The 21,370-nt window shown below is 42.6% G+C and overlaps 3 protein-coding genes across 3 annotated transcripts; 2 read left to right on the top strand and 1 right to left on the bottom strand.

Moving 5' to 3' along the window:
• Positions 1-10,264: 10,264 nt before the first annotated feature.
• LOC145938660 (uncharacterized) lies at positions 10,265-13,687 on the top strand. Its single transcript, XM_083042428.1, has 3 exons — positions 10,265-11,665; positions 11,766-12,320; positions 12,560-13,687. The coding sequence occupies exons 1-3, from the start codon at positions 10,265-10,267 to the stop codon at positions 13,685-13,687; spliced, it is 3,084 nt and encodes a 1,027-aa protein (XP_082898554.1).
• Positions 13,688-14,382: 695 nt separating this feature from the next.
• On the top strand, positions 14,383-15,336 carry LOC145938659 (uncharacterized). Its single transcript, XM_083042427.1, has one exon. It carries the CDS (start codon positions 14,383-14,385, stop codon positions 15,334-15,336), a length of 954 nt encoding a protein of 317 aa, XP_082898553.1.
• Positions 15,337-17,152: 1,816 nt separating this feature from the next.
• On the bottom strand, positions 17,153-20,505 carry LOC145938658 (uncharacterized). Its single transcript, XM_083042426.1, has 4 exons — positions 20,444-20,505; positions 17,652-17,972; positions 17,346-17,493; positions 17,153-17,242 (listed from the first exon to the last, which is right to left on the bottom strand). Exons 1-4 carry the CDS (start codon positions 20,503-20,505, stop codon positions 17,153-17,155), a joined length of 621 nt encoding a protein of 206 aa, XP_082898552.1.
• Positions 20,506-21,370: the final 865 nt, after the last annotated feature.

Below are 21,370 nucleotides of genomic sequence, written 5' to 3'. Positions count from 1 at the left end.
ATTGGGATAGATTGGTGAGAAGTTACGTGCGCGGAAACGCCCTGTGTCGTGTCGCTACAGACTATGATGCAAGATCGCGCAAGATTCGTCGTGTAGCGCAACCTGAAGCTGACACTGATGCTGTCAACAAACTGTATGTGGAATCCTGCGTTAAAAGATTGATGAATCAACAGAAAGAATCAGATGAGAAGCTGACTTCGTTCGAGAAGGACGTGCGAGCAGTACAGACTGCGATAAACGAACTTCAACGTACAGCTAATGCTAACTCAAAAACGACCTGAATGAGCAGCAGTGAACGGGTTAGGAGCGGCTATCGAACGGTAATCAAACATCTACGAAGGGTTATCGAATGGCTACGAACAATTATCGAATGGCTACGAAGGATTATCGAACTGCTATCTAACTACAATGAGTGGTAGTGGTAGTGAACGGCCTAGCAACAGCTGCGAACGAGGGTACGAACAACTCAAGCAGGGTTGCGAACGAGGCTACGAACAAGTCATTAAAGGCTACATACAAGGCTACTATCAACTCAGGAACGGCTGCGAACGGGTCAGGAACGGTTGCGAACGGGTCAGGAACGGCTACGAACGGGTTAGAAACGTTGTGAACAAGGCTGCGAACGAATCAAGAACGATTTTCGAATGTCAAGAACGGAAGTAAACAACGCAAGAACGGCTATGAACGGCTCAAGAACGGGTCAAGAACGGCTACGAACGGGTCAAGAACGGCTACGAACGGGTCAAGAACGGGTCAAGAACGACTACGAATGGCTCAAGAACGGCTCAAGAATGGGTCAAGAACGGCTACGAACGGGTCAAGAACGGGTCAAGAACGACTACGAACGGCTCAAGAACGACTACGAACGGCTCAGGAACGGGTCAAGAACGGCTACGAACGGCTCAGTAACGGAAATGAGCGATAAAACAAGCAGCAGTAAACGACGATCGGGAAAAAAAATCGACGAAGCGATGAAACAACATAGTTTGAAGAGACGGCAGTTGGTGAACGAACTGCACGCGCCGGCGAGAAAAATTTTTCCCCGAAGACATGTCATAGTGCGAGGATATGATGATCTGTGGCAAGCCGACATCGTCGAGATGCGTCCGTACTCTCGTTTCAACAAAGGTTATCACTACATACTCACCATCATCGATGTGTTGAGCAAGTACGCGTGGGCAGTACCACTCAAGAGTAAAGGTGGAAGCGTTGACGCTATCGCCAAAATAATTCGAGATAGCAAGAGATGCCCGAAAAACATGCAAACTGATATGGGGAAGGAATTTTACAACGCTGATGTGCAACGGCTTATACGGAAACATAACATCAATCATTATTCTACATATTCGGTAATGAAGGCATCGGTCGTCGAGCGATTCAATCGTACGCTGAAGAATGACATGTGGAAGATGTTTACGCTGAATGGAACTTACAAGTAGATCGACGCGTTGCCGCGACTCGTATCGGATTATAACGCGCGCAAGCACCGAACAATCGGCATGCGACCCGCCGACGTCACCCCCGCGATCGCTGATAAACTTTTAAAAACGGTATATAGTAACATAAAGATTGCCGCTCCGGCGAAATTCAAAGTAGGTGACTCGGTACGCGTTAGCAAGTACAAGAAACTTTTCGAGAAGGGTTACACGCCAAATTGACGACGGAGGTTTTTAAGATTGTTAAAGTGCAGCGTACTAATCCCGTAAGCTATCTACTCGAGGACTATCGCAAAACATCTGTCGCTGCAGCGTTTTACGAGTATAGGCCTTCACACACGAATCTTCTTAACACGTATTACTATCGTAAAATCAACCGTAAGGAAATCATCCAATCAGAGTCAACTATTCCTCTCTACATTTTTCTACGCAAGACAGAAGCCGTAGCGGTGAAAAATTTCTTAAGGATGAGATTCTAACGTTTACGTCGTTTACGTATACAGATTTTGAGGTTATATATTGTGTTTTAAATGAGCGATCATAATAGATACTGCTTATTAAATAATATGTTTGCTTATTCATTTAAAGAAAATTCAAGTGAAATGATCGACAATGATGCTACGATTAAATCAACCGACGAATTGCTCATTGACTGTGTGAGAGGTTATCCTCATCTGTATAATCATCAAGACAAAAATTTCAAAGATCATTTAATGAAAGAGAATTCGTGGAAGGAAATCGCGTCAGTCATGAAAATGTCAGGTAAGATTAATAAGATTAATACGATTAATTGGAACAATCAATGACATATAATTTGATGGTTTGAAAACATATAGTTTCAGAGTGTCAAGCACAATGAATTAGACTACGTGACAAATTTGCCAGAGAAAAACGACAGAAGGAAATAGAAACAAGGAGTGGTAGTGAAGCTAGTCGTCGAAATACATTCGTCTTGTATGAAAATATGCTGTTTTTAGAAAAACACGTTAAAAGGAGGCGGTATGTTTGTCTCCCCATGCTATAATCTATTATATTAATCTATCTAGTTTCATTCTATTTAACATTAGATGGTTTTTCTTTTCAGATCGTATACTAACGTGTCGAAGCGTCCCAAGTTGGCATTTGATACTGAGAGGAATTCAATCATTGAATCGGAGTCGTTCATATCTGTTTTAAATGAAAATAGCGAGCTATCACCAATGTCGACTACTTTATTTAATGAGGATAACATTTCTTTGACGACTCCAAATGTAATTACATATGAAAAGACTCCTTCACGTTCGCCAGCTTCTCAATCGTCTTCGCCTGTGCAAACTATGCGAAAGTCTGTTTTGGAATGGGAAGATTCCAATCATTCGATAGGATCAACACCCTCTCCAGCACCTCTACAAAGTGGATTACGATCAACACCATCTCCAGCACTTCTACAAAGTGGATCGCGATCAACACCATCTCCAACACCTCTACAAAATGGATTACGATCAACACCATCTCCAGCACTTCTACAAAGTGGATCGCGATTAACACCATCTCCAGCACTTCTACAAAGTGGATCGCGATCAACACCATCTCCAACACCTCTACAAAATGGATTACGATCAACACCATCTCCAGCACTTCTACAAAGTGGATCGCGATCAACACCATCTCCAGCACCTCTACAAAGTGGATCACGATCAACACCATCTCCAGCACTTGCACCACGAGAATGTACGTCAAACATCAAGAAAACCAAAGACTTGAATAAGATGGAAGAATCTTTTTTTAATTTGACTCAGATTATGCAGCAACGTTTCATGGATCCACATAATTCAAGATCTACAAGCACTGCTGATAATTCATTTGCTTCATTAATAGTTGCAGAGTTAGAAGCCTTACCAGAAGCTGAAAAAAGAAGTAGGAAACAAAGAATCTTACAAATTTTATATGAGTCTTACAATGCTTGATTATAAGGAAGAAATATATTTTAAAACATGATTATAAGGAAAAAATATATTTTAAAACATTAAATACAGTATTTTACACAAATTACCTCTAATTATAATTACTTATAAATAATTCCTTGTCTATTATAAAATTTATAATTTTACAAGAAAAGTTATGTTAATATCTCGAATTAATTTTCAGGAAGATCTATTCCATTAAAACCTCTGCGAACGTATGCATATTGCCATGTCACTTCACCTTCAGAAGTCAAAAAATAATTTTTTAACATATCCCTTTGACTGTATGCTTCGATTCTTGCTCGATGCGCGCTTGATGGTCTAAGATTTTGAATTCCTGCAGTATTCTCCTTTCGCCATTCTCCAGGAATAACATTACCATTGTCCAATTCCGTATCTACGTAATTACTCGGGCAGTATGTTCTATGACTTGCTTGCATTCGGTTGTTTTCTGTCATAAGGAAGTTATGGAGACACAAACAAGCCATAATAATTTTGTCCGCACTATCAGGATGCAAAGAGATTGGGTGAGTGAAGATTCTCCAGCGTGCTGCAAGAATTCCAAAAGTATTCTCAATAGTCCTTCTAGCCCGCGAGAGTCGATAGTTGAAAATTGCTTTGTCCTCGGATAAATTTCGACCAGAATATGGTCTCATTAGGTTTTTTGTCAACTGGAATGCTTCATCACCTACAAAAAAACATGGTGTCTCTGAATTGTTTCCAGGTAATCTTGTGTTTTCTGGCAAGTCGAGTTCTCCATCAAACAGAGCTTGTCCAAATTCGGATTGGGAAAAAACACCAGCGTCGTTGTTGCTTCCATAAGCTCCAACGTCTACAAGTGTAAACTTGTATTCATGGTCGCAGGCTGCCATCAGCACCGTGCTGAAAGTTTTTTTGTAGTTGTAATATAAGCTTCCTGAATTGGGCGGTGCGTTAATTTGCACATGCTTGCCATCTATGGCTCCTACACAATTCGGTGTCAATCAAGTTCCAGGTTCTCCAAAAGCCATTGCAAATTTTTATCCACTCTTCTCTGATTGGCTTTCGCAGATATAAAGGTTCCAGTACATTTATTAATACATTGCAAGTTTCTTTCACCACCTTATAAATCGTAGATTCACCAACGCGGTAGGCTAATGCAATTGACAGTAGCAAATCTCCAGTTGCAAGATACCTGTACAGTAGTAATATTGAAAAGGTTGATTATTAGATAAGCATAAAAACTATCCGTTTAATGTGTGTCCATTTATTTATAAATAAAATATTGCACGTACCTGAGAGTAATAGCAAGTCTCTGCTCCGGTTGTAAAGCTCTCCAATTTCTTTTCATCAAATGTGCTCTCATTTTTTCGAGTAAATTGTTAAAAAGCGGTAATGTTATTCGGGTGTAACGAAAAAACATAACTGGATCTAATTTCATTTCTTGCAGCAAGTTCATATAATCTCCTTGCTCGTTACGTTGACAGTTGATGGGACGGACCCACCATCTTCTCTTAGCCCACTTTTTTGATTTCTCTCGGCGACATAGCAATATGAGACCAGCACCCAGAACTAAAAGTCCCAGCAACATTTCCTCTCCATCATCCACAATTCAGGAAAAGTATTCTACAAAAATATTTTTTTCCTTGATTATCCTGCATAGAATTTTGCATAACCTAAAAAACGATATCAAATACCTTTTCTTTTCAGATTTTTTTTGTAATAATAAATAAATATTATTTTACTCAGATTTTCTCATTCAAAGCGGCTTTCGCATTAAAAAAAATGAATATAAAAATGATTTTATAGTAAAAATATATAAATACAAATAGTTTACATTGTAAATTATGAAATGTCAAAACATATATTGTAAATATATTGTTATCAACGTTTTACTTACTTTTCACAATAGAACGTAAATACAATACAAAAACGAAGATACAGCAAGCAGCACTTGACACTTTACGATCTTTCTTCAATGATGATGATGACTGTGGACTGTGGTCGAAGCTTACGGTTTACGGCAGTCGTGTGTGATGGCGCTTACGTACTACGGCTTACGGTTGACGTATTACATGTTAAGAAGATTCGTGTGTGAAGGCCTTATGAGCATCGCGCGAATTATCCGGACGTGTATCTTGTGGAGAAAATACTGCGCAGGAAAGGTGACGAGGTTTACGTGAAATGGCTGGGATTTGACAATTCACACAATTCTTGGATACATAAGGACAATGTGATTTAATTCATATGGACTATTTATTTTAAGAAAAATATAATGTGTACAACGTATAAAATATATAAAATATACATGAAATATATGAAATACAAAATCTTTATTAATACATCCTTTCCTTTAATCGTTAAAATATATTACACATATGTTACATAACAATATATCATACACACATACACACACACACATTATACTACATTATATTTTATAAGAGTATCTTGTAATGTCCCCATGGTAATGTGTCGGTCGAATCAGGTATAATATACCGCTTATCGTCGTACGGACTTAGAGCAATTTTTGTCTCGCGGATGGTATACACTTTGTGCAATTTCGATCTAATACATGACTGCTGACGTGTCATTTCAATCTCGTCATTCAGGCACCGCGTATAATCGTCGAATGTTATACTACGCGTTACGACATTACTTTTGACACCTTTTGCTTTTTTAGTGTCTTTTTTGCCGTCCACCCTCACCGCGTACATTTTTGCTCTAAGCCCGACGAATTCGGACATTATCGCGCCGTTATTCTCGTCTTTCATCAAGCCTGGCACCTTTTTGTTTGCATGCGCTATACCGTACGTGTTGTCAATTGGATAATCGCTCGTATCGAATCTAGTGATATCGCGTTTCATGTTCTCGTACACATCGTCGCACTCGATGTGATATATTAAACTGTCGGTGTCGGTGTACATTATCCGACATCTTTCACGATAGAGCGGTGACATGTACTCATAGTGAAATTCGTCCAGACACACTTTCGATATATCGAGTATACACATACCAACATAGATTGGTTTGTTAAATTTTACTTCTAGTTTACGTAATTCAACGGCGATTAAATTTTCCGAAAAGACGCTCCTGCTATGGAAATTTGGTTTCGCGATCATCGCTTCCGCACCGTATCGTCCGTCCCACTTTGTTAATAATTTTACATCTACATGATTTCGAACGTTTTCCATAGTTTTGCCGAATACCGCGTTGTTCATCAATTTGTACAAATTTTTTTCAAAATCATTTTTCGCTTGTGTTCTAAATTTCGTATTGAGTTCGATGTAATCGCGGAGCCATGCAGATTGAGTAAATTGTAATACGCGATGTATCCTTACGATACAAAGACCGTGATGTGTACACTGCTGCAGGTTGCGATAATGTATGACGTAACGCTTCTTGTCATATAGCGTCGCGAGGAGCTTATCTTCCCGCTTGCCGGGCGGCTTGTCGCGCGTCGGACAGAACGGTAGGTCAATGTGTGTGTTGTGTTTATTTTGTGGGTACTCTAGATCAACCTCGAGAATATAACCTGTGAGCGAATCCGGAGCGATCGCGTTAACGTCAAAATTTGAAACGTCTTCGACCCATCGAAAATCGGCATAAGGCAATGGTTGACACATTGCTCATCCATACAAATTATTTACATCGAAGTACATAAGGTACGACGATGGTTTCGATGGATCATATGACTGCATGTACTTGTTATTAGCATGCGCGTATCTGTTGGAACATTGACTTAGACCACCGCGTATACCCCGTTCAATAAACATAACCATGTCGATATCGGTAAGCAATTCAAACGTAATATTTGTATGTTTTAGCATCGCGTCTCATGTATACCCGGGAAGAGTATAATAATATGCAGGATCGAGTCCGTAACTCGCGATGCAAGTGTCGCGGAAATTTTCAAAAATATCTGCTAATAACAAGACATCAGTTTTTAAGTACAAATCGCTATATTCGCCTAGAGTTCGAAGGGAGAATCGATTCCAGACGTTCTCAGCATGCGTGTAATCGCTCTCGGATACAGTGTCACCGGTTAAAGAACTGTAAAACGATTCGCGCGGCGGTAAACGCGTGTCCTGCAGCTTGTCCACACAGTCAATGTACTCGTACGGAAAGACACCTTTTCGCGTTAATAATTCAAAATTGTGAACGGATAATGTGGAAAAATTAAAACGTAAAATTTTTAACTTATCCTTCTCGAGGAAGGATGCCAGTTTGTCAAGAGCTACTAGCACTGAGAAATTTGTATGAATCGATGAATCGTAATTTTATGCAAGCTTTCCGATCTTTATCGTCGTCGTCAGTACTATTGATAGTCTTTGTAAATAAAATGTATTTTTCTTTTGTTATTGGAAGCACATCTACACGTCCTTCGTATGCGGTAGCTATTTCTTTTATGATAAAATGTGCGTCGTAACCGGATAAATTGTAGAAAACTACAGGAATGACATAAGAGTCTTTGTAATTTAGATTACAGTTTGAGTGCGCGGGACCCCTGTATCGCCCGGTCAGATGACAATGATCGCGTACGCGTGTATCATCCGGCGCAAACGGTTTTTCGCAAATGTGACATTGCATGGCGCTATGAAATTTTTCCCACTCGTCTGATGTTAAATTTATCATGGGGACATTATCAGACAAAATACCCTTTATGCGATGCGCTAATTCCTCGAGTTTGTCGGCGAACCACGCGACACAATCGGCACCGCGATAAGATCGGTATGCGGATAATGTTTCATCGTACGAGCATTGCACATAGTACCCAACGCTAAATACCTCGTGATGTTGATCGTATGACACGTGTTCCGATGTCTTCCTCAGCACACACTCCAAGTCGGCGTACACTACAAACGGAAGTCGCTCCTTTCTATTGTAGTTGTCGAAGCCGAGCCACTTATCTTTATCGTTTGGTAACCGGATAGCGCAGTCGTTCATTTCTCCACAGTCTATCGTATGTGCCTGCAACTTGTCCTCTGATCCGAAATAATGCAAGCATCTGTGAAAGAAAAAAATTACTATTTTATTTACAATTTTATTTACAATTTTATTTACAATTATATATAATTTGCAATAAATATACATACCGATCGCAGATATATTTCTTGTGGTCATGTTTGCTCAGTTGCGAGCTTATGAGGCGAGACAGATTTTTGATATACGCGAAATGTCCAACGTTGTCGTCCTCCTCCACGTACAGCAAATTCACATGTTTTTCTTTTTTTCGATCGGCGAGTCGTATCGGAAGAATTGATAGTTCCTTCTTCCTCTCGATACCGTAGATTTTACGGTGTCGAGCATTAATTTCTCGACACTTCTTGCGTGATCGACACGTGGCTATCGGAGAACCTGCGCGACAAAGAAAGTGACATATTTGTCATATTGCGGACCTTCTCACGCGGATCGGAATGCGCTGTTTATTTGCTCGCGACCCCGTACGATATTTCACTAGCCAATTACCGCTCGCCAGGTCGATCTCACGTAGCATGTACGCCCGGCCAACTTACCCGGCCGATCAGTGAGCCCTCGAATTTGGAGAAAGATAGACGCGTGATAATCGAGAAATCGCCGCGATCACTTTCGTCGATTATACGCGCCATCGCTATAAATCGTCTCGATCGCTTTCGTCGCTATCCGCGACATTGTCCAGAGAGATTATTGTAAAACGCGGATTTGTGTAATAAAGAAAACTGTGATCCCGAATCGAACAGAGTGACTTTTCCCATCCTTCATACGCGACGGAGAGTGGATCGAATACAACTCGTTGCCTTTCGAAGACCGGCACTCTCTTAAACAGTTAATTAACGGAAACAACCATCCAACCGTTAACATTTTGGTCCTTCGAGCCGGATATATCGAGACGCAACGGCCCTTCGCGCTCTGGTTCTCTCGCGCGCTCGCTCTCTCTCTCGCTTGATCACGCGATCCGCGCGTGGCTAATATCGGCGGTCTCTCTCTCTCTCAACTCTCGCGCGCTCGATTCTCACCCCGCCTTCGGCAGGTATACGCGCGCTTGCTACGCGTTTCGCGCGCCGTCGCACGTTTAATACATGATCGGGCTGTTTATTCCCGGTGCTGCGAATGCTTTTGGAATTTATACGAACAGTGCTGTGTAAAGTGGGTGACTCGAGGCGAAAGACAATTTCGAAGAGTGATTGCTTCGAAAGTAACTGACCGTACGGGCTCGCTCAATTTGGAGCGTCACACACTCGCTCCGTAAAAATCAGTGTTTGGTGCGTGCGCACCCTTGCGCTCGCCGCATTAGTGATTGTGACGAGTGCTCGCCTCTCTTCGCGACCTCGGACAACAAGGCCGCATCGCTGCCGCGTCCGTGCCCTTAGCACATCTGCTGTGCTTTCCACGCGCATTCTACGTGTTAGTCGCTAGCGCTGTGCGCGTCTCCGACTCCTAAACCAAAACAGAGTCGCGAGCTGAGTAATCGTGTCGCGAGTTTTGACAACTCCGCGATTCTAATTACTGTGGATTGACATTTGCTGAGTCGTTAGCTCACAGAACTACGAGCGATCCGCACTCGCTCTCTAAAGATCAGTGCCCTTAAGCGTGAACCAGACGTTCGCCGAATTTGAGTGTTTGTCACGAGTGCTCGCTTATCTCCGCGACCTCGGACAATCGGGCTGTATCGTATCACACCAGCCCGCCGCACAATCGACGCGCTTTTTCAGAGATACTTATACGCCGTTCGCGCGACTTGTCTAGTTCGTGGACGGACACAAGGACGATCATGTCGCAGGATCTCCATAATCTCCTGATTGAGCAGGAACAAACGATTAAATCGATCAAGCGAGTATTGGTCAATTATAAGAAGCTGTCCAAACCTCATATTACCTTGTCGAAGACGAAAGGACGACTATCACACTTAGAAGATCTGTGGGCAAGATGTCAAGCGTCCGATTGATGCAGACTGCCACCGCGGAGGAACAGAAGACCGACCCTTACTTCTCTAAGGACGAGATTCTCGATGCCGAAGATGCATTTTTGGAGGCTGCGGACTATCTCAACGATACGATCGGTAAATTTACGAAGGTCGAAACCGGGTCCTCTGACACAGGTAACGAATCATCTTTTCGGGATTCACTGGCCGGAACTTCACTGCAATTGCCTCGCATCTCGCTTCCTAAATTTTCGGGTAACTTTTCGGAATGGGAAAATTTCCGCGGCATTTTCGAGTCTCTCGTCGCGGCTAATGACTCTTTGTCGAATACTCAAAAACTGCATTATTTGAAAGCGAGCCTCACCAGTGATGCCGCGTTACTTGTCAATAATATCCGCGTTTCCGACGCGAATTATAACGCCGCATGGCAGCTCCTTACCAAAGAGTATGACAATCAGAACGCGATTATTCACGCGCATATTCATACATTCGCGGACTTGCCTAAAATGAAAACTGAAACAGTTGGCGAACTGAAAAGACTTCGCGATAACGTCTCCGCTTCTCTCGCTGCTTTGACGAATCTCGATCGTCCGGTCACTCAATGGGATGATCTATTGGTTTACATTATATCGCAGAAATTCAGTACACACACTCGTAATGAATGGAACTTGACGCGAGGCAATTCAGTAGCGTATCCCACGTATAAGGAGATACACGATTTCATGACATGTCGAATTCGCGGTCTAGCGGACTACTCCCACACGCAATCAAGTTCTGTGTCAAGTAATTCGAGCGGCAATAAATCTCGCTCGTCAATTAATCATGTTGCGATAGTCAAATGCGTAAAATGTTCAGGTAATCATTGTTTGGCAAAATGCGACAGTTTCTTAAATCAATCGGCTGATCAACGTAAAATTCTCGCGCGTCAGTATAAATGCTGTTTTAATTGCTTGAAATCGGACCATCAATTAAGAAATTGTCAAAGCAAAGGTCGGTGTAATACTTGCCGTCGAGCGCATCATTCTCTTCTTCACAGCGATAATGACGCTAACGAGAAGAAGGTGGACCTTCGCACGGCCGCGTCTCCTTCGGACTCTGCGTCAGACACTAAACCGTCGCTTCCGATGGCCACGGCGCCGCAATCCGCTGCTGTCGCGTCCGTGCAAAGCGTTCATGCCACGCGAGAAAATATAGATTCGCCTCCTCATGTACTTCTCGCTACCGCTTGGGTCAGTCTCACGACTCCTGAAGGTCGTACCTTTAAATTGCGTGCCTTGTTAGATCAGGGATCTACATATAGTTTCATATCAGAATCGCTTTGCCAAACAATGCACACTAAGCGTTATCGTACCGGTTTGAAAATACACTGCTTCGGTGAAAAATACAGCGGTATCGCCAAGTCGCGCGTGAGTTTATCTATTGCACCGTGCTCGGGACCAGGCCCCTCCTTTCCATTTACCGGTTACGTTTATCAGAAAATTACTGCTTATACGTACAGCTTCTCAGACAAGACCCGTCGAAGTGTGGCCGCATCTACGCGATCTGCAGCTCGCGGATCCCCATCCGTCGAGTAGTCACCCGATTCACGTGCTTATCGGTGCTGATCTATACGGAACACTGTTGTTAAAGGACCTCCGGCAAGGACCTCTCGGTACCCCCACCGCGCAACTCACCGTATTCGGGTGGATTATTTCGGGTCCGACCGGGAGCAGCTCCTCCGCTCCGGAGTCTACTTCAGTATTGCATTGTGTATCTTGTGACGATACACATTCGCTTCTTCAAAAGTTCTGGGAGGACGAAAGTGTTCCCTCTCAAACCCCTCTCTCAGAAGAGGACGAGCGTTGTGAACAACATTTCGTTAATACTCATACGCGTAATTCGCACGGACGGTACGTTCTACGCCTGCCGTTTAAAACCGGACCTCCTCGCATGGGCGATACGCTTCAGAAGGCTTCGGTTTTGTATAAGAAAATGGAGCGTCGGTTAGAACAAAAACCGGAAATAGCCGCTCAATATCACGATTTCTTGAAAGAATATAAATCTCTGGGTCATATGGAGGAGGTGAGTTTTCATAAATCGTCTCACTTCCCTCCGGTGTATATCCCTCACCATTTTGTACTACGCGAGTCTAGCTCGACAACAAAATTACGCGTAGTTTTTAACGCTCCAAAGCTCCCAACGGGCTCTCATTAAACGACCACCTCATGGTGGGTGCCAAACTTCAGCAAGACATCTCAGCTATCATATCTCGCTGGCGACGATTTTGCTACAAAGCGGACATCGAAAAAATGTTCCGTCAGATATTAGTGCATCCTGATGATGTAAATTTCCAAAGAATTCTCTGGCGTCCTCCAACTTCTCAGTTAATGCAACATTTTCGGTTGCTTACAGTCACCTATGGCACTGCGCCGGCTCCTTATCTCGCCCTGCGAGTACTTCATCAACTAGCGTTGGACGAAGGCAATGCCTTTCCAGCTGCTCTCGCTGTCTGCAAGGAGTCCAACTACGTCGATGATTTTCTTTTCGGCGCCGACGATATCTCGACTCTGCGCGAGACTCGCAAGCAACTAGTTGAGCTTATGAAACACGGCGGCTTTCCTCTCCGTAAATGGACCGCAAATTACCCCGAGCTTATGACGGATATTCCGGAAGATCAGCGCGAATTGTCTGATCACACCATTGCCCGGGACGATACACTAAAGGTATTAGGATTAACGTGGTCACCTCAAGACGATTCATTTCGCTTCCAAATTGAGCCATACAAGCAAGCAGTTCATACTAAACGCTCCGTTTTATCCTTTATTGCTAAGCTTTATGACCCCCTCGGTTGGGCCTCTCCAATAGTTATCTCAGCGAAAATTCTCATGCAGGAATTTTGGTTGCGACAAATCGACTGGGATAGTCCGATCCCCGCCGACCTGCTGCGTCTGTGGACTGATTACTGCTCTGATTTACCTAGCCTAGGCAAGGTTCGAATTTCGAGATGGACCGGAATGCATCGTGAGCAAATAGGGATCAAATTGCACGGTTTCGCTGACGCCTCTACCAGGACTTATGCCGCTGTCGTTTATCTTCGAGTTCTTCATTCTATGACGAGCATTCAAATTAGTCTCGTCGCAGCCAAAACTAAGGTTGCCCCCCTCAAAACGGTTAGTGTTCCTCGCCTTGAACTCAACGCCGTCGTGCTGCTAAGTAGACTAATGGACTGGACAAGAAACGCCCTGCAGTTAGATCAAACTCCCTTATACGGATGGACAGATTCGACCATCACCGTGGCATGGTTACGCCAACATCCAGCTAAATGGAATTGCTATGTAGCTAATCGCGTGTCAGAGGTACAAACACGTCTTCCTGCGATGCGTTGGAATCATGTTCGCTCCGGTGACAATCCGGCGGATTGCGCTTCGAGGGGGATGCCTCTGAGCTGACCGCTCACGACTTGTGGTGGTCTGGCCCTTCGTGGCTTCGCAAACCTTCTACTTCATGGCCGATTCAGGAGGACCCACCCTCGCTGCCGAGCGACATTCAAGAAACGATGCTCTCAGAAGCTCGCAAAGTCTCCGTTCTTCATATAGATACGGCCTCGGAATGGGACTTACCGACGATGTATTCAAGCTGGACGAAGCTTCTTCGTATCACTGCTTATCTTCGACGCTTCATTTCGAATGTGAAAATCAAAATCGCTTCCGCAGAAATCGACACATCCCAGCTGAAACCACAAGAGCTTCGCGAGGCTTCCATTTTTTGGTTCCGCTCAGTACAATGCTCATACTTTCAATCGGAATGGAAGGCGCTTAACGCGCAAATTGCTTTACCGAAATCTAGTCACCTCCGCTCTCTTCATCCTTTCATTGGTAAGGATCAATTGATACGCCTAGACGGGCGGCTCGAGAACTCTGCATTATGCTATGACGAGCGCCACCCGATCATACTCCCGAAACATCGAATTTCTGAACTCTTAATCAAGCAAGCTCATCGCCTCTCTCTTCATGGAGGCACACAGCTTACATTAAGAACTCTACGTCAGAACTGTTGGATACTTTCAGCTCGAAATCTCGTTAAATCTCACATACGTCAGTGCGTTACCTGCGTTAGACACGCTGCGAACTCCCCAACGCAAATCATGGGTAACTTGCCGGAGCCTCGAGTCAACCAATCCCCTCCGTTTTCTCATGTCGGAGTGGACTACGCGGATCCCATGAACATCACTCCATTCGTAGGTCGTGGTCAAAAGGGAACCAAGCATTACGTCTCAGTGTTTATATGCCTTGCAACTAAGGCGATTCATCTTGAGAGTGTCGATGATTATTCGACGGATGGATTTCTCGCTGCCTTTTCACGTTTCGCAGGACGTCGTGGCTTACCGTCACACATATATAGTGACAATGGCACAAACTTTCAAGGTGCAGATCACGAACTGCAACGAAACTTTATCGCTCTCGTGAACGATCCAAAGCTTAAGAACACGCTTGTTAATGACGGCGTTACCTGGCACTTTATACCCCCCGCGGCTCCACATTTCGGCGGGCTCTGGGAAGCAGGTGTCAAAAGCTTAAAACATCACCTTAAAAGAGTAACAGGATCTCACACCTTGTCACGAGCCGAGTTAGTAACGCTCCTGTGTAAGATAGAAGCGTGTTTAAACTCACGTCCGATCTCGGCTCTCAACGACGATCCTACGGACCTTTCCGCGTTGACCCCCAGTCATTTCTTAATAGGTCGACCACTAATTAGCGTGCCCGAGGAATCGGTCCTCGATCTCAATACCAATCGTCTGTCGCGCTGGCAACACGTCCAAACGATGCATGAACAGATCTGGCGCTCTTGGTCTCGAGACTATCTGCACTCGCTACAGCAGCGTCGCAAATGGTCTGACTCGCTTCCGAACGTCGGCATCAACGAATTGGTCTTAATAAAAAATAAGGTTCTCCCTCCTTCGAAGTGGGAATTAGCTCGAATTCAAAAGGTCCATCCGGGGCCCGACGGTCGTGTTCGTGTTGTAACTGTACGTACAGCTAATACTGAATTTAAGAGACCAATAGCCCAGATTTGTCGTCTACCAGTAAATATGGATTAATGTAACATTTGCGTAAACCTTATGTAAATTATGTTTAAGATTTTTAGTATCATTATACGTATCGATTTCTTTGTATTTCTGTATAACTGAGTGTAACCCAAGATCAGCAAAAACAATGGCGATGTCGCATCCGTCCGTATGCGAGGCGGGCGGTATGTTACGGTGTCGAGCATTAATTTCTCGACACTTCTTGCGTGATCGACACGTGGCTATCGGAGAGCCTGCGCGACAAAGAAAGTGACATATTTGTCATATTGCGGACCTTCTCACGCGGATCGGAATGCGCTGTTTATTTGCTCGCGACCCCGTACGATATTTCACTAGCCAATTACCGCTCGCCAGGTCGATCTCACGTAGCATGTACGCCCGGCCGACTTACCCGGCCGATCAGTGAGCCCTCGAATTTGGAGAAAGATAGACGCGTGATAATCGAGAAATCGCCGCGATCACTTTCGTCGATTATACGCGCCATCGTTATAAATCGTCTCGATCGCTTTCGTCGCTATCCGCGACATTGTCCAGAGAGATTATTGTAAAACGCGGATTTGTGTAATAAAGAAAACTGTGATCCCGAATTGAACAGAGTGACTTTTCCCATCCTTCATACGCGACGGAGAGTGGATCGAATACAACTCGTTGCCTTTCGAAAACCGGCACTCTCTTAAACAGTTAATTAACGGAAACAACCATCCAACCGTTAACAGTAGACGTTGATTGAGATATTGTTTATATGTTCAAACTTTTTTATTTGATTCAACGCCATCGGAAACTCAATGTTTTGTAAATTTAACACCGTCGTATAGTGCGGATATGAAAATTCCCGTTCCACATTTCTTTCAGCGGGGTACAGAGCGGCCACCACTGACCATGCGAAACACGCATTATCCGTTGATCGCACATTAATTACCGCTCTCTTCGCCATAATTTCTCGCGGTAATTTAATATGGCATCCCGCACGCATAAGATTGCACTTGTTGACGTTGACCGTAAGATCGAGGATTCGTGACAATGCCCATCCGCTATCACGTTCCTGAAACTCTTCGAGAGACGTCAATGTGGTTTCGATGACGTGCCGCTCATACCACTCGCGTAAATCGGACGTGCGAAAAAGTTCATAATTTCTTGTGTTAATACTTTTGTTGGCGCGCTTATCACCTGTCACAAACTCACCGTTGAACACAGTTTACTTTTACACTGTTGTGTATTTTTATAACGTCTTGCACTTGCTCGAGTACTACGCTACTAGCATCTTCCAAAAATTGTCGCGGTTCGATATGGTCTGCGTTAATCACCGCACCGGTCAGTATACGATTTTCAAACGCGGTATCGATTTCTCGCCAAACGAGTCTTCCCGCGTTATTGTCACCACTGTAATTACCACCACTGGATATAAACTGTCTCTGCAATCGAGTTTTTGCACCCTCGAGTCGCGCGATTCTAGCAACCAAAGATTGTCTATATCCAATGGAGAGTCGCGGACGCTTGACACGGCTGTTTTCTTCGAGCAGTTTGATAAATTCCTCGCAGCGCAGCGCCCATTCAAAATACTCGCCCAAGGTGGCGATTTGATGGGACCGCTCCAACAGGTCGCGTTCAGTCTGCTCGATGTTTTCTATTTTTCCACACTTTTTAAAATCACGTTCTATAGAGCACTTGCACCCGCTATACTTTTTTTCGACCGATGTATCTGTGCGCTTGCAAATTACGTACTATGATTTGAAGTGGCAGCAGTCCTTATTATATTTCGTCTAATCATTTCTTCCCCTCTTCATGATTAACGGATTGTTTAATTACATATCACAAAGGTGATCTCCCTTCATCGCGTTATCGCTTTTGACACATATCCCATACACATCCCCACTTCGCTTTGTAAGATGTCCAATGCCTTTGCCAAAGGTTCCATTACCTAAGAATCCAAGAAAATATGAAGAAATGCATTTTTTTTATCGTTTATACATACAATTTATATGTTTCAATTTTGTTATATTATATATGTGCATGTAATTTACCTGACAATACTCATCTAAAAATTTTATTTCGTTATTTGTCAATCTCTGTAAGTTACAATAATCCAAACATTGGTTTATTTTCTCTGAGCTGTCTTTCAAAAGAGTGACTAGTTGATATGCGGAATCAAAAGTTGAATTCCATCTATTATAACAACAAATAAATAAATAAGTTTTGTTTTTATATAATACATAATGCGTATGTGTGAGAATAATATATGTATATTCAAAAAAATATTAAGATATTTATTAAATTAAAATAAATGTAGATAAATGAAAAATAGTAATAAAATATCTTTTTCCCTAGTAACAACGGGGGTTTTTAAATAAACGCCACAAATTTCTTTTATTTTATCTGCCACTTGCGTGGACTGATTTTGTTTATTCCATAATTTAAATAATTTTGCAAATGTTAGCCTGTATTTTTTTTTATATAAAGCATTATTATTCAAAGCTTTTTCAGAATCTTTGGCTGCAATAAGATTAAGCGTGTGACTAACACACTTATGGTGTGGCAGAAGAGTAATGAAATCTTCTGCGTCTAAATCTTTTATTTCATCCGTGATTAATAAGTCATTTAAATTATGGAATTCCATGTTAGTCTCATCATTTTCTTCTTTTTCAAATTCTCTAACAAATTTAAAGAATTTTATTTACAAAAAATTGTATTTATAAAAAAATTTAATGCGCTTTTAAATATAATTATGTATATAAAAATTATATATATATATACATACACATATATGTATATAAATATACGCTCGGGCACGCTCGGACCTCGGATTATCTCTTTGTCAGTTTAAAAAATTAAAAAATTATAATTACGCAATATTCTATACCGGCAGTCCGATGATGTCAAAAAGATGGTTCCGGTAGCACGCGTCACCACGTATGTACATTTGTTACGCAGTACGCTCTGCGCAGTACATGTGCGCGTAAGCTTCGAAGGCCTGATACCATATATGTTACCGTCATTGGCAAGTGACAATCTGCAATTGTGGGCGAAAACCTGCGCAAAGCGAACGAGTTTACGTCCGATCGTTGGTCGTTCTCTCCTTGGATAGAGTATAGGCGCGTCGCTTATACGCAGCCGTTATCATCCAGAACTGGTTCGAACTGGTCGAAACGTGATGTGGAAATGGAGTCATATGGTGTCAAATGGAGGAATGGAAATGGTGTCAAATGGAGGAATATGGCTCACACAAAAAGCGGTGAACTGCGCCGCTCTATCTGGCAGCACCACTGGACTCAATGACCCAATTGCTTTCTTTGAAAATAAGCAATTGAACCACAGAGTAGATGTAGTTGTTTCTTAACTACATATTTTGTGACGAACCGTGGGGTCCTTATCTCTGCTGACACACATATACACACGCATCACGCACACACTTAACATTGACGTACACATACACCATACACATGATGTGCAAAATCCGACCGAGCAACCTTCCCATGGTGCACATTGGATAACGCGAATGCCGGCGGTATTGTTAAAAACCTTGCAAAATGCAGGGGTGACTTTGAAATGTGATAACTCGGCTCCTAGGCATGATAGAGCAATGTTTCTTGCGGCATTTTAAAGGGAAGGGTTCCTACTTCAAAGCCAATGTGGTGGCATTTATGGTTCCATCCCTGCTTTTTCCATGGACAACTACAAAGTCAAGAAATTTCCAGAGTTTTTTTGCCATCTGATTTTAAGCCCACACGAAAAACAGTTCGATAAGACGAATAATGCTACATTACCCACTTTAAAGTTGAGGCTTCACCCGTTAAAATGCGCCCAGAAACATTGTTCTAAGACCTCTCTAACCCGAGATATGGCTTCTTAAAAATCATCAAATTTTGTAAGGTTTAAAGCGCTAATTGTTTTGCGTAGTATATACATATACAAATACTGAAATTGAGTATGCATATACATATATATGTATGTATTTGAAAAGTAATATATAAGTGAAAATTTGTTCTTAACTATACTTTGTACAGTGCCTATTATTTCAATTTTGTTTCCTTTATTAATATCCATAAGAAGATAATTTTGCATATCAAAATTTAGAATATGGACCTCTAATTTATACGTCCTATCAGTCAATGAGCCACAACCGATCATTTTATTTAATTTATTATTATAAGATATAAGAATACATTTTGTTTTCTAAATCTTAAAGTTTTTCTAAAACTGAAGCATCTTTCTGTTAATATTCTATAAAATATAAAAGTATATTTAACTAATTGTGATAAGTTCTATACGAATAAAACTAAGAAAAAAAAGTATTATTCTTTGATAATTAGTTAAGTCTCAGAAAGAGTTGGCAATGAGAGCCCGAGTGTCCGGGTGTTACTAGTCATAATTTCGTCTTGAAAAACATAAGACACATAGTTCAACTCGATCGTTCTACTGTTCTTTAACTTTAACTCCATACTTCTGTTTTTTTAAATTACGACGCTATACAATAATGAGACCTACATATATATGCTATGACATAAACAGATTTCTCATTATCATTTTCCGGGTTTTCCAACTTAGTGAAGAATAAACGTCGATCTTACAAGATTTCTAGCCGAACATAATATGGAGTGAAACAGTCTCGCACGTCTTGAACATCACTAACTAATGTATTCGTTTAATTGTCAAACCTTTATTTATTGTATGCGCTGAAGAAGACTAAAAAAAAGGGCCGAAACGTTCGCTATCATTATACAATATGTAATCACTATCATCATTTATGTACACTTTTCTTACATTAAAATTTTAAGACTTCATGAAAATAAATATGTGCTTTAATAACTGCACCCGGGCTCTCATTGCCAACATTTTCTGAGACTTAACTAATTATTAAATGTTAGTAGAGCCGTAACGATTGTTTTTATATTTTAATTCAATCATTCAATTTATTATTCTTTGAGTTATATATTTACAAATCCATTTTATATTAAAATTTTGATTTGAAATATATAATTACTATATTTATCAAACTTCTCTTAAAAAAGTAATTTTTCAAGAAAATTTTAAAATTATTTTCATATAGATTTTTCTATTTCATTTAATCTTGCAATTTCCGTATAAGAATGTTGAAAGAAGATAAAATTAAAAATTAATTTACCTTATCATTGCTTCGTGATATTGACCAATTTCAATTGATAATTCCATTTTTATATCTGTCATTGTGCCTTTAATAATGTCACATAAAATATTGACATATTATTAGAAATATTGTAACGACGCCCCCGCATCGTTCCCGACCGTCCACCCGTCGGAAGGCTGCGCCCGGCGAACACCGGCCGGGCAGGGCAGCAGGCGCCGAGCGCCACATTTAATTACTCAAACCGTTAAACACGGTTCACCGAAAACGCCCGACGCGCGCCGTAATAAACCGAGTATTATCACCCCCACTCCCTCTCCTTCGATCCAGCCTCCGATCCCGTTACTCGATCCATATAAAAAGAGAGCTCGCGATAAGAGCTCTCTCAGATACCGTTCCGACTCCGCCGTCGGAGAATCCTTCCGCCCGGAATAAGAGACCGAGGTAGACGAGTACGCTGCCTCTGCGGAGATAATCTCCGTGCTCCGAACTTCCGGCTTCCGCTTCCACCGTTCTCCGACTTCGAGGTAGAGTGTCCTCTGTCTCCCCCGAGATATTCTCGGGAGTCCGGGGTTCCGACCGCGCCCCGCAAAACGCGCGCTGACGTCAGCGGGTGGAGCTCCGCCGCCTTTGTCGAGGTATCTCGACCGTCAGTGCGTTCCCCCCTCCGCACCCCATACGGACGGCCGTGACACGCCGAACCGTCGCGTCAATTTATAAATCACGGTCCCCGTACGTAATCCTGCCGACAAAGCGGCCGACTGCTACGCGCGCCGTTCGATTGCGCTCTCTTCGATATATCGAAGAGAGCGGCCGCTCTCAGCTGACGCGTTTTTCTACCCACGCCGACTCGCGACGCGACAACACCGAGCGCCCCTCGCGCCGCCCCGACCCCGCGTCTAGCGGGCGACGTAAACACGACCATCCCGCGATCGCACACCCACACAC

This window comes from Prenolepis imparis, unplaced genomic scaffold (genome assembly GCF_030444845.1).
Source record: "Prenolepis imparis isolate NDT839.2.m4 unplaced genomic scaffold, iyPreImpa1.0 SCAF_7, whole genome shotgun sequence".
Taxonomy (NCBI): domain Eukaryota; kingdom Metazoa; phylum Arthropoda; class Insecta; order Hymenoptera; family Formicidae; genus Prenolepis; species Prenolepis imparis.
Note: the sequence above shows the minus strand (reverse complement) of the source record. Positions and strands in the feature narration are given on the sequence as shown.

Bases quoted from the DNA above. Each gene is read 5' to 3' on its own strand.
- LOC145938659 (XM_083042427.1), top strand. From the start codon at position 14,383: ATGGGTAACTTGCCGGAGCCTCGAGTCAACCAATCCCCTCCGTTTTCT.
- LOC145938660 (XM_083042428.1), top strand. From the start codon at position 10,265: ATGTCAAGCGTCCGATTGATGCAGACTGCCACCGCGGAGGAACAGAAG. The intron at 11,666-11,765 runs GTGAGTTTATCT...ACAGCTTCTCAG, and splicing joins GCGGTATCGCCAAGTCGCGC to ACAAGACCCGTCGAAGTGTG. The intron at 12,321-12,559 runs GTGAGTTTTCAT...ATGTTCCGTCAG, and splicing joins CTCTGGGTCATATGGAGGAG to ATATTAGTGCATCCTGATGA.
- LOC145938658 (XM_083042426.1), bottom strand. From the start codon at position 20,505: ATGACAGATATAAAAATGGAATTATCAATTGAAATTGGTCAATATCAC. The intron at 17,973-20,443 runs GTAAATTAATTT...TAAATTTGTTAG, and splicing joins TATCACGAAGCAATGATAAG to AGAATTTGAAAAAGAAGAAA. The intron at 17,243-17,345 runs GTAAATTACATG...TTGGATTCTTAG, and splicing joins TTTTAGATGAGTATTGTCAG to GTAATGGAACCTTTGGCAAA.